The following is a 12,375-nucleotide window of genomic DNA, read 5'->3' on the forward strand; positions in this document are numbered from 1 at the left end:
TACTGCTGCAAAGTGCACAGACTCAAACCCTGATTTAATACTGGAACAGACTAATGTACCTATCATGGGAAATATATAAATGCAAAGCTTAAAATAGCTCACACAGTGCATTGTAATGGGATGTGTGTTCAGATATAAATATAATAGAAATTGTTTTGAAAATACAAATGAGGAGAAACATACAGATACTGTGTATTCCAAAACTTCTAAATTTTGGTCTTTGCATGGTTTTTTATCCTTGATCCCATATCCAACAAAATTAGATTTACTGTCCTCCTTCTTATGAAATTACACAGAGGCTGCAGCTTTATTCCTCTCCAAGACAGTAAAAAGCAATAAAATTCTTGCAGATTTTGACAGCAGGCAATTCAATAAAAGGCTATGTATATTTTATAAGTACAATAAAGACAAGTCTATAGCTGAATCATAAATGGGGTTTTGTTTGGTTGGTTTGTTTTCTGCAAGCATCAGTGTTAGAGTCTGTTTTCAACACAGGTTGGTCTTCTCAGCACACAGCCTTTCCTTTTTGGAGAGAAGCAGAATGAAATTTATATCTTTATAATGTATTATTTAGATTTTGCTCAAGGGATTTTGCAATGTGTGTCTATTTAAATTTTAAAGCTGTTATGGAACTGAATACTTTCCTGTTCCTGATTAGTGCTATAAAATTTTACTTTTTTTTTTGTTACATTGTAAAGTGTATCTATCTTATCATGTGTCATTCCCTTTTTTATGAGCAAACAACAAGTATTTGATACATACACAATTATTTCCTAGACTCCCATCAATGCTCAGGGATTTTTACTTCTTCAATAATATAAGATAACATGGAGATTAATGGTTTGGTGTATTTCTGAACAATAGTGCTACAATGCATTTAGTGACAGTGTCTGTCTACTGAAATATAAAATTTTATACAAATGTAAAATCAAAATTGACAACATGCAAATGACCCTCCCTACATAATTGCAGATGTGTCAATTTTTCTTCTCACTTGAAGAAAGAAATTTTGAAAATACGAAGAAGCTGATAAAGAAAAAATTTCTTCCCTATTTGTCTTTGGGATGAGTTCTCCAGCACTGAAAATCAGCAAGAGGTTTATCTGAGTGGGGTCTGTGGCATCAAACGCCAAGTTTCCCAGAGAAGAAAACTTTACTCTGTATCTGCATAGAATCCACAAGTACCAGTTTGCCCTTCTGAGTAGTTTGGTAGTTAAGGGCTGACTCATCCAGCAAGATATAACTAGTGTAATCTTAGAAGATTAACCAAAAATACAAACTTTCAGAGTGTATGAACACTATGGGACAGACCTAAACACATTTTTTTCACCATCACTGTGCAACTAAAGCTGCTGTTGTCCCTACTGCAAGAATTATCAACACAAGGGGATGCAGACTATCTCCATCTCAAAATCCAAACAAATATGATTTGGAAAGAGACATACGTCAGCCTGTCAAATGTCAAGAAAGAATTCCCTTTCAGCTGACTTCTTAGAACATTGTATTTCTTGTTATAACAGAAAAAGTATGAAACTCACCACCTTAAAAATAAATTATTTTAATTAATCACAGCAGGGAATACAGAGGAAGAAAAAGCCACACTATTAAAAAAAAAGTATTCAAGGGAGAAAAATCGTGGTCTCTAAGTTTAGAATGATCAAGATGTGAGTGGGGGAAAAAAAGAAAAGCATGAGAGCTATGGACTCATCTCAGATTTCTGTTTCCAAATTGTTGGTGATTTAAAACCTACTCCTAGATACCATCCCTATCAGACCTGGTACTCGGGATTGGCATGTAAATGTTAAACCCTTCCTAAAATAATTGCAGGCTTCTACTTTCTGCCAAAAACTGATGATAACATGCTCCTTTGGCATCATCATTTTGCTATTTCAAGATATGTAATCTGGTGACTGTATTAAAAATCTAATGACTGACACCTCACACCCAAGGACACAGCTTCACAGAAGCACATGATTTTTCCTACCTGGAGTTCAGACATGGGTCCAAATTCCATTAGTGAAAGATGGAGGTAACACTGACTTTTAGCACCGATTTTCTCTCTCAGCAGTGTAAAATAACATCAGTGCAACTGCATGCCTGGACACTTGCTCATGACTCAGAGAGTCAAACTCAGCCCAGCAATCTATGCCAAGCAACTAAGAGTTTTAAATCAGACTTTTCTTTGCTGAAAATTAATTGGGAGTTGGGGTGTCTTATTCTTTTTTATTAGTTTTAAGAAACACTTATAAAGGATTTGATTTGGCAATGAGAGAATTTAATGAGTATTTCATTTTAAGGAGCTAAGCAGTTGGCAGTGCTATTACACAAAAGAAGTATTTCAAGTATTTGGCTTTGGAGATCACAAGCAAGATACTTCAAAATAATTTCCCTTGTACCAATATGGTGTTTCTATTTTCCAGTAGTAAAAGGAAATATTTTACATTTCTTTTTGAATGGTTTAAAAGTAGGCAAGACCAAAAATTTCCAGCGGTTCAATTCAATGTCAAGAGTGGCCAGATGGCACCACATGGGAATAAAACAAGAGTTCCCCTCTACAGCACAAGCTTCTGGGATGGTGCATCCAAATAATTAAAGATTAAACAGATTTATTACTAAATCTGTATGGCTTTGACTGGGGGAGTCTTGGGGCAGCGGGACGGGCCCGGGCGGGGAGCAGCGCCCCCTGCAGGCGGGCCCGAGCGGGGTCACGGGGTGGGGGGAGCGTGGCCACGAGAGCGGTTGGGCCGCAGGGGAGTCCCGGCGCCGGAGCACAGCAGGATCGGGACACGCGGGCCGAGCCAGCGTCCGGCGCGGACAGCGGGCTCCAGCTGTACTCTCTGTTGGTCCCGTCCTGGCAGTGCCCACAGCAGCGCTGAACGTATCGCCCTGGGTAGCAGCTGCGGAGCAAAGGCAGAGGAGAGGAGAGCTCGGCCCGGCTCAGCTCGGCCCGGCCCGGCCCAGTGGGTCTGTAAGACCCCTGCGAGCCCCCACGGCTCCACCAGGGGGCGCCGTCGCTGCCCCGGCACGAGCAGGGTGCGTGTCCTGCTGTCACGTGACCGGAACGCGGAAGTGCCCGCCGGAAGAGGGGGAGCCGCTTCCGGCGCGGGCCGGGCTGGGCGCGGGCAGGGACGGGGCCGCACCGAGCGCCGGGGCCGCACCGCCCGCTATGCGAGAGACGCCGCAGCCCGTAGGTGAGATGCTGTCTCTCGCGGCCACCAGGAGGCCGCGCCGTCGCCGGGCCCGGCCCGCAGCCCCACTCTGGGGTGGAGCGGCGCGCGAGGCCTTTCCACCCTCCGCGGCCGCGGGTCCCGCTCACTCCGGGGCGCGGGGGCCGCCCCGGGCAGAGCCGATCGTCAAGGCCGCGCGGACGCGCGGGATGCCGGGGCCTGTCCGGGCCCGCGGGCTGGAGCCGGGCCCCCGCGCGGGGGCGTTGGGAGGGTGAGAGATCGGTGTCTGTGTATGCAGAGGAGAAGGAACTCCCTGCGCGCACTTCTTAGAAGTAACGTTATTTTAAAGCAACTAATATGTGCCTTGTATGTTTCACTCAACCCTGCAGCATGGAGACTAATTTTTTTATTATTAGTTGAAATAGAAAGACTTTATAAGTTTGGGGTAAACAAAATGCAGAAACAGAACAGGTTGTAGAAGGAGGAAGTGAAACCCCTTTGGAAAACTGAAATTTTCCTGATGTTTATAGCTTTGCTAATAGAAAATATTTTCCTTACATTTTGTTTTCATGAGAGCTTAAAATACATGAAAGTCTGCTACCACCTGGATTTTTTTCTCTGGTGACATGCTGAGTCCTTGCTGAAAGTTGGCAGTGTAGATTAGCAGGAATTATATATAAGTTCTACAGGCATCTGTCTTTAAATTTCAGTTGAACATGTCCTGAAGGCTTATCTTTTTTATAGGCTAGTATTGGAAAATAGAATCTGAAATCTGAGAATATTCTAAAGGGAGGTAGGGACCTACATCTGTATAAAAAAATCTGATTGTTTAAAAAAAGTAGGCATAATATACACAAGGTATAAGGTAACTCAAAGTACTTAAATAATTATGTCAAGTTGCTTTAAGCAAAGTGGTAAGAAAAATAAACAATTGAACTGGCAGGCACAGAATTCTGTTGCTCCCTGGAAAAGTATCGGTTGCTGATTTGGTCTCCTGGTTGGTGCTTTGAGGAGAAAAACTGAGGAGTGCTGAAGACAGTAGATTTAAGGGTGGTCTGCGATTGTGTGGGCGGCAACTTCACATAACTAGGCAGAGGATACCACTTGCTGCCCTGTGGCTCTTTGGGAATCCCACTGCCTTCAATTTTCTCATTATCAAATTGAAAATGGCGCAAGTTAAAGGAGGTAATGTTGGTCTTTCATGGTTGGATTTAAATTTCTGTAGTTTCTAATGATAGTAGCATGCAAACTTATCTCAAATTCAATTAAAAAGTTCAATCATGCTTTTTAGAAAATTGTATTACTGCGTAAAGGACTTTGTAGTGAGATGTCTGGATGATGTGGGACCACAGATGTGAAAATCTGGGAGCTCTTAGCTGAGGTTCTGGCACATCGTTGTTGTGTTGTTACTAATATTCACATTAGAGGCAGGAAAAATTCTGTACAGCAGAATATCAATTTCCTGATTGACATTTTAAATTCTGTAAGATTTTTTTGAAAGTAATGTTATAATAACATCTCGATAAGCTCAGAATTAAAAATTGGATTATAGTCCTGCAGCTGTACAAGCTGTTGCTGTTCTACCTTCTAGTTAATAAAATGACAGGGAAATGTCACAAGAGGGGTCATAAGCATCATTTTCAGTGGGGTTCTGCCTGTGCTGCTGTTGTCATGGGGTGAGTTGATACAGTCGCTTTTGAAAACTTCATCTGAAGTGAAATATTTCGTGAGTACAATCAGTGTTTATTGGGGGAACAAGGAGGTTATTTTGTTGGCAGTTGAAATACAGAATCTTTCATATGCTGTTACAAACTCTGGGATATCCTGGAGTTAGAGCACTAATGCTATAATTTCATGAAATAACTGGATTGTTATCCAAAACTCATGCTTGAAATGTTTAGTCTATCCCAACTGGGTAACATGCTGTTTGTATCTCCTGCTGTAGTGGATGAGTCCTCTTGGAGAGAAGAAACACAATAAAATGTGCTGGCATAGCAATTTGTGGCCTCAGTATGGCTTTCAGAAGAGAGAGAAATGAGGTGGAGTGGGAGAAATACAAGTACAGCAGTGACATAAGGTTCCAGAAGATGTTGGGTTGAGTTCCACGTGAGTCTGTTAAAGAAAAAGTTTAGGTGGAAATGGAAAGGTCAGTAATTGACTAAGGAGAATTTCTGATTTATTTTTTTTTTTCACTTGCAGCACAACACTTAATTTGTAATGAAATGGAGTCTGGGTCAAGCTCATTTCGAGTGGAATTTCCAGATTTTTCTAGCACCATTTTGCAGAAGTTGAACCAACAGCGCCAGCAAGGACAATTATGTGATGTGTCCATTGTGGTTCAGGGCCACCTCTTCAGAGCCCATAAAGCTGTTCTTGCAGCTAGTTCACCTTATTTCTGTGATCAGGTTCTCCTGAAAAACAGCAGACGAATAGTCCTGCCTGATGTGATGAATCCCAGAGTATTTGAAAACATTCTTCTGTCTACCTACACAGGCCGGCTGGTAATGCCTGCACCAGAAATCGTCAGTTATCTGACAGCAGCAAGTTTCCTTCAGATGTGGCATGTAGTGGATAAATGCACTGAAGTGCTAGAGGGGAACCCAACAGTTCTGTGTCAGAAGATGAATCATGGCAGCGACCATCAGTCCCCAAGCAGTAGTAGTTACAATGGCCTTGTTGAAACCTTTGAACTTGGCTCTGGAGGACAGACAGAATTCCACAAAGTGCAGGAACTAAGGGATGGCGAAAATGAAGAAGAAATCTCTAAAGATGAGCTGTCATGTCAGCTGACAGAACACGAGTACCTTCCCAGTAATTCTTCAACAGAACATGATAGACTTAGCACTGGAATGACCAGTCAGGATGGGGAAGAAGGAACTAGTGATAGTGCAGAGTACCAGTATACCAGACCAATGTATAGCAAACCCAGCATCATGTCTCACAAGCGGTGGATCCACGTGAAACCTGAAAGGTTTGAACAGGACTGTGAAGGTGTTGATAATCCTTATGATGAACACCAAGTTTCTGAATCCATGAATGCCATTCAAGCAGATCATTCAATCCAGTCTTCGGGTGTTGAAGACTTTCACATAGGTGACAAAAAGATGGAAACAGAATTTGATGAACATGCAGATGAAAGTAATTATGATGAACAAGTTGACTTCTATGGCTCGTCCATGGAAGAATTTTCTGGTGAAAGGGCAGAGGGAAATTTAAGTGCTCACAGACAGGATCTTATGATAGCAGCAGGCTATGGTGAGGGCATTGATATGGCTGCTGGGATTAAAGAAGAAACATCTCTCACTGGATTCTCCCATGCTGATAAGCTGTATCCTTGTCAGTGTGGAAAAAGTTTTACACACAAAAGTCAGAGAGATCGGCATATGAGCATGCACCTCGGTCTTCGACCTTATGGCTGTGGTGTCTGTGGTAAGAAATTCAAAATGAAACACCATCTTGTAGGCCATATGAAAATTCATACAGGCATCAAACCATACGAATGTAACATCTGTGGGAAAAGATTTATGTGGCGGGACAGTTTTCATCGGCATGTGACTTCTTGTACCAAGTCCTATCAAGCTTGTAAAGCTGAGCAGAGTACTACTGAGATGAACTAAGACATTAGTGCTTACACTTGTTTAATAGAGTAAGAAAAATAAACTAATTATGCAAATAATGTCTGGTACTTGCTATTGTACATTCTCAAAAAACAAGTTTTAGTGATTATGCTGGTATAAACAGATCAAACATATTTTGCTTTCTGCAGTATTACTCCAGGTGTTCAGTGTGTGAAGTGCAAATGGTTAATCTGAAAGGTGCTTGTAAAAGGAGTCTGACGTTGATGGTAATCACAGGAGTATTTAGAAGCCCTCTTGTATTTCTAAGTCATCTAAATTCACGGTAAAACTCAGCTCTAAATTGACAAAAATCCTGAAAATACTTGGATGAAGCAGGAATCCAGGTAGCACTACTTAATAGAAAACTAAGATGACCAAACTGGGTTATATGATTCGCATTTTAGTGAAAAAAAATAAATTAGAATTTCACCTCAAACTGAAGACTCCAACGTACTTCCCATGCATCATTAGATAGTCTACATCATTCAGTAGCCTTTGCTGTATTGCTGAATGCAAGGCAGTGGTAAAGGTGCTTTGGCTTTCCTTTATCTGTCTTCCATTTTTTAATCTATCTTCAGTAAAACAAATGTCTAATTTTGTGCTAATTTTTATTGAAAGTCTGTAAAGCACTTAAATATAGTTTATCAATATATAAACTTCAGTATGTATTAAGTATAATTTGTCCTTGCTCCTCTAGGGTCTAATGCTATATGACTCTTGACTTCATTAGATTTTAATTGCTACATCGTGAGAGCTTCTAGAAGTGTGTGTAATAAGTCTGAAAAAAAAGTAATATGTAACATTTGGAACTTACTCAAAGTAACTATATATATTTAAACTGTAGTTTTTTGTTCAAATTTTTTGTGACTTACTACAGTAGCAAGTACCAAACTGGGTTCATGAACTGACTTTTTATTGGTACAAAAACTTCTTTGAGAACTTCTATCTAGTTTTTGAAACCTGCCTTAGGAAAATTATGTAGTCATTGGTAGGTATTTATACTTCTAATTCTTTACTCTTTGAATAGTAAGAACTATAATATAGATTCTTGGTACTAAACTACTGTGACTGGTTAGGTGTGATCACGAGCAGAGTTGTTTACCTCTTCAAATGAAGTTGCTTGTGAAAAAAAGTAGGAAGTATGTGATTTGGATCTTCTAATGGTACTGCAGAACATGGTACCGTGCTTATGTCTGAAGTTGGGATTCTTGCTGGGAAAGTGGCACTTGTTCTTTGTTAGGATTAGGATCTATGTGTGGGGCTCTCGTTTGTGGAGATGGATGGAGGAGTGTGTACAGTTCTGAGAGATGCTGCCAGCTCTGAAGGGAGAGGGAAGGCATGAGTTGTAAAGGTGACAACAGGATTTTTGGGTTGAAAGCTTAATGCAGTCCAATGCAAAAGCAATTAACCCTTCTCAGTAGCTTACTGAAACATAAAAAGGAAAGAGCCTTTATAGCATACATAGGCTATAATAGAAAGGGGTGATGTCCAAGTACAGTGCTGATAACATAGGAAAAATGTTAACCAGCATTGAAGGCCTGAGCCTGTGCGGCCCCAGTTTCTGTATTAGGCACTGCAGTGTGCAGGATAATGTACTGAAACAGATGACCCTGTATAGTGAAGCAAAACCACACAAAGATTATTACTCTTCAGTTTCTTTTTTGCAGTTTCTTTTTTAACTCCCAGTTAAAAATTGTCTTAAGATGCAACTGAACTGTATCCTGAACATGAATGTCTGCTATGAGCTGAGGGTTTACTACTCAGTGGGCTGTAGTTACTGTAATTTCTTTACTGGCATTCTACTTACAAACTTTAATTTTTTAAAGAGGCTCTTAATTCTTAATCTTCTAATGCTTCAGATATTTTTCATATGGAATTTTGTTAAAACAGATATTCCCAAATACAATGAACCCATTGCTGGCAATGGGCACGAATGGTCAGCACCACAGAGTTCCTGTTCTTCGCACTTAGTTGAACTCTACAAATATTATGGCGGCCATGGGTTATACATGGTACCTTGTGATCAAGGTACCGAAACAGGGATTTTGCTCACTAACACTGTAACCTGCTTAATGTATAGAAGCACTTTGTATTTAAACAAAAAAAAACCAAACCATAAAACTTTATAAGTATGTTTTTTAAACTTAGAAATTATATTCCCTTTATGGTTTGTTTCCACACTGCTAACACTGTCTTTTTTAATATTTAAAAAAAAAAAATTATAATGCTTGCCTGTTTACATGAGTGTAGTGGAAAGGGTTCTTGCACTCTGTGGTCCTATTTTTCCATTCTCCAAGGCCTTACCACATATAGGGTGTCATTTCTGCAAGTAGCATCATCATGTTTGAGAGAAGGCATTAGAATCACACAATCATAGAATGGTTTGGGTTGGAAGGGGACCTTGAAGATCATCTAGTTCCAGTGTCCCTGCTGTGGGCAGGGACACCTTCAACTAGACCAGGTTGCTCAGAGCCCCATCCAGCCTGGCCTTGAATACATCCAGGGTGTTCCTTCACATACTCATTTCAAGAATGATCTTGTATATTACATTAGTTCTCAGCCCCTTTGAAATTGTCACTTTAGTTTTGCATAAAAAGGTTAAGAGTGCCTCTTCCCATTTAACCATAAAAAAGGCTGGACAGAAATACCAGTCTGAAAACCATGGTCAAGCAAAAAATATGTCTGTCAAACCCAGACCATCCTACAGAGCTGCCAGCAAAACTGTTTCTTTTACCAGCTTGGAATGACTTTTATATGGGATATTTCAAGGTTAAACATTACTTCTATTTGCAGTTAGATTACTTTGAAATAAAGCTTTAAAATAAATTGTACTGCGGGAGACACTTTAAAGGTTTTATAACAGTAGATCATATTATGGAACCATGTCCTTTTTTAATGACTTAGCATGCATAGTAACCTTTTAGTATTTGCCTGTAGCTGTTTTACCCCATATTATGGCATTGTCTTGAAAGTCCAGCAAATGCTGCTCCACTGATCTTGAAGCACTTGGCTGATGTTAATTTACATGAAACCAACTGATTGCAGGAAAATACTGATCTGATTGTCATGAGATCAAGTTGAGAGGTTTGATGGTTTAAGGGCAGCTTGAGATACATGTCTAAAATCCTTACTTTTGCATGGCACAGGTGAATCAGTTGTCTTGTGGTGTTTTTCCTGAGTTCAATTTATTGCCCTTTGACAAACTTCTAATCGCCATTTCAGGTATTGGGGGAACAAATAACAAAAAATTACTTAAACACTTAAAGAAACATCTTTCCTCCCCCTGCTTCAGGCTCGGCTTAAGTCTAACACCTCTCCTCCCTGCCTTTGTAGTCTCAGTTTCCCTTGTTTTCACCAAGAGTTGCATTCAGCCCCTGCCATTTCCTTTAGTGAGGTGACAGGTCACACAGGAGGTTGGGCTCGTATGCATACTGCCTTGTCTGATGCTCTTCATTTCTTAGTGGGTGTCCTCTGGTGCTCTGGGCTGGTTAGTGTCACTGTTCATGGTGACACAGGGCCACAGTCCCTTCAGGGATGTGTCTGTTCCAGTCTGGCTCTCCTGTGGGCCTCAGTTACTTCAGAGGTGTACTGCTCTGGCATGGCTTAGCTGTAGGCCAAAGTCCTCTCAAAAGTAAATCTCCTCAGACACAGAGCGTGTCCTTCTGTGAGTATGTCTATACATATCCTCAGTGACTTCTCCAGGTATTTTCCCAAGAGCAGCTCTTCAGTTTCTCCACATGTCCCCAGGAGTATATGCTCTATAAGTGTCTCCCTGCACCTCTTGCTAGCAGCTGCCACTCTTCCTTAAATATGTTTAAGCAGAGGCAATATGCACACCTCTGGTTGAGATTTTGGCATGCAGTGGATTGTCCACATCTGTTTTGGTGCAGGCTGAACCCCACTTAACTAGCACAGGGCAGCTCAGAAGCTCTGGCCACTCATCCCCCCTGCAGCCCCTGCCACTGGTGCCACTGCAGTTCTACATAGCCAAGATACACAGATAAGGCTTCTGTCAGGCTCTTAATCTTTGCTAATGGAGTGGTCTTGTTCAAGGTACAAAAAATTATTTCTTGTTTGTGGGGAGGAGGGAAGTGATCCATATATATATATATATATAAAATATGAATGCATATGTATACAATGAATTTCATTAATCTTCCCTTATGCTTCATTACCTTCTATTGAATAATGTGGCTTTTGGCTGTAGTAAAGCGTCTTCTGAAAACCAGCATCATTGTACACACAGGAGGCTTTCAGAATTTCCTGCTGCTGTGAAGCCATTTGTTGTCCTAGCAGTGGTAAGAATACTTGATGATACTACAGCTAAGTTCCTTTTCATTCCATTTTGTAACTCAGATGTTAATTACCATGGAATCTGTGTAACTGCCATTCTGAAAAATTCAACTGTTAGCAGGGTTGCTTAGGTGTATATCAGACCCTTTTGAGGTAGGAGGTTCTTATTTCAGATACCACTGTTGTTTTGGGGTGTGTTTTTTTGTTGTTTCATTTTTTAAACTTTACCTTCTTTGTTTTATGGGTGAGCAGGTAGACTCTAGAAGGTACTGTCAGTACAGTTTTTGGTCTCAGCTTTTCTCATCTGAGGTGTGTCTGAAGTTGAGAAACTGTTGTGTATCATGAGCAAGGCAGATGATCAAAGGCTGATGTATTGCTTTTCTCATTATAAAAAGAATCCTTGACGTCCTTGTATTGAGCCTGAAAGAATGGAGGCACATCAGGGTTTGTAATCTCAACCCTTTTGCTTTGTGCCAGCAAGGTGACCTGTCTGAATTATGAGACCTACAGAAGTATATTCAGTATTTTGCTTTAAAAGAATTAGGACCTTTCTCAAAACAATAAAAGTTGGTTTTTTGTCATTTAGTCGCTTCATTGGATAGATTGGCTTCTTTAGCTATTAGCTGTAAATTGTCAGTGCCCTAGGGGAAGATGCTGGAAAAGAAAATGGTATATTTTTAATGTGATTAAATTGTAAGTTCTGATTTTTGCTTGAAGCCTGTGTCTGTCAATTGCTGCTCTTTTTTTTATTATTCATGGGATTCCATATTTCTTTCAGAAATGTAACTGTTTATGCAAGTGAATCTTCCTTAATGAGCTATAAGTTTTTATTCTAAACAAGTCATTTATAATAGTAAATTAGCATAACTTGATATTTTGTGAGATGTTATGCCTGTATTGCAGAGGTTGGATAGTTTTGTCTATAAATATTGCTGTCCTAATTGTACAGCATGGTTTTAATTTAATGTTACTGTTCAATATTTTCTTCTTATAGAAGAGTCCCATGCCCCTTTTTCGTATAACATGTTTTAATAAACGTTATCTGTCAACTTTGTAAATGTTTTCTTAAAGCTTGAATGAAAGGAATGCATGTCTAGTACTAGTATTTAATATTTCACTTTGCCAAAATAAGTGCTCAAAGAAAAGTACAAATCCAAAAGTTGTTGATATATAACTTTATTAAATATATAAAGAAAAAGTTTATCTGGTAATGTGTCTTCTTGAAATATTGAGAACATGCCAGCCTGGTCTAAGAAAAAACTAAGCTAAAACCTGATTTTTATAACACAGTAAGTTTGA

The 12,375-nt window shown here is 40.1% G+C and overlaps 1 protein-coding gene across 6 annotated transcripts; it reads left to right on the forward strand.

Annotated features, from left to right (window-relative positions):
- The first annotated feature begins 2,780 nt into the window (after nt 1-2,780).
- ZBTB43 (zinc finger and BTB domain containing 43) lies at nt 2,781-12,134 on the forward strand. Of its 6 annotated transcripts, none has more exons than XM_027687726.1 (3): nt 3,105-3,190; nt 5,112-5,272; nt 5,366-12,134. In XM_027687726.1, the coding sequence occupies exon 3, from the start codon at nt 5,389-5,391 to the stop codon at nt 6,781-6,783; it is 1,395 nt and encodes a 464-aa protein (XP_027543527.1). In that variant the 5' UTR covers nt 3,105-3,190; nt 5,112-5,272; nt 5,366-5,388; the 3' UTR covers nt 6,784-12,134. The 6 variants fall into 6 exon arrangements, with proteins under 6 accessions (XP_027543530.1, XP_027543525.1, XP_027543527.1 ...); XM_027687727.1 differs by lacking the exon at nt 3,105-3,190 and adding an exon at nt 3,422-3,532; XM_027687729.1 differs by lacking the exons at nt 3,105-3,190; nt 5,112-5,272 and adding an exon at nt 2,781-2,889.
- Nucleotides 12,135-12,375: the final 241 nt, after the last annotated feature.

The sequence above is a fragment of the Neopelma chrysocephalum genome, unplaced genomic scaffold (genome assembly GCF_003984885.1).
Source record: "Neopelma chrysocephalum unplaced genomic scaffold, ASM398488v2 Primary Assembly neopelma1_74, whole genome shotgun sequence".
Lineage (NCBI taxonomy): Eukaryota > Metazoa > Chordata > Aves > Passeriformes > Pipridae > Neopelma > Neopelma chrysocephalum.

Bases quoted from the DNA above. Each gene is read 5' to 3' on its own strand.
- ZBTB43 (XM_027687724.1), top strand. From the start codon at position 3,166: ATGCGAGAGACGCCGCAGCCCGTAG. The intron at 3,191-5,365 runs GTGAGATGCTGT...TTTCACTTGCAG, and splicing joins AGAGACGCCGCAGCCCGTAG to CACAACACTTAATTTGTAAT.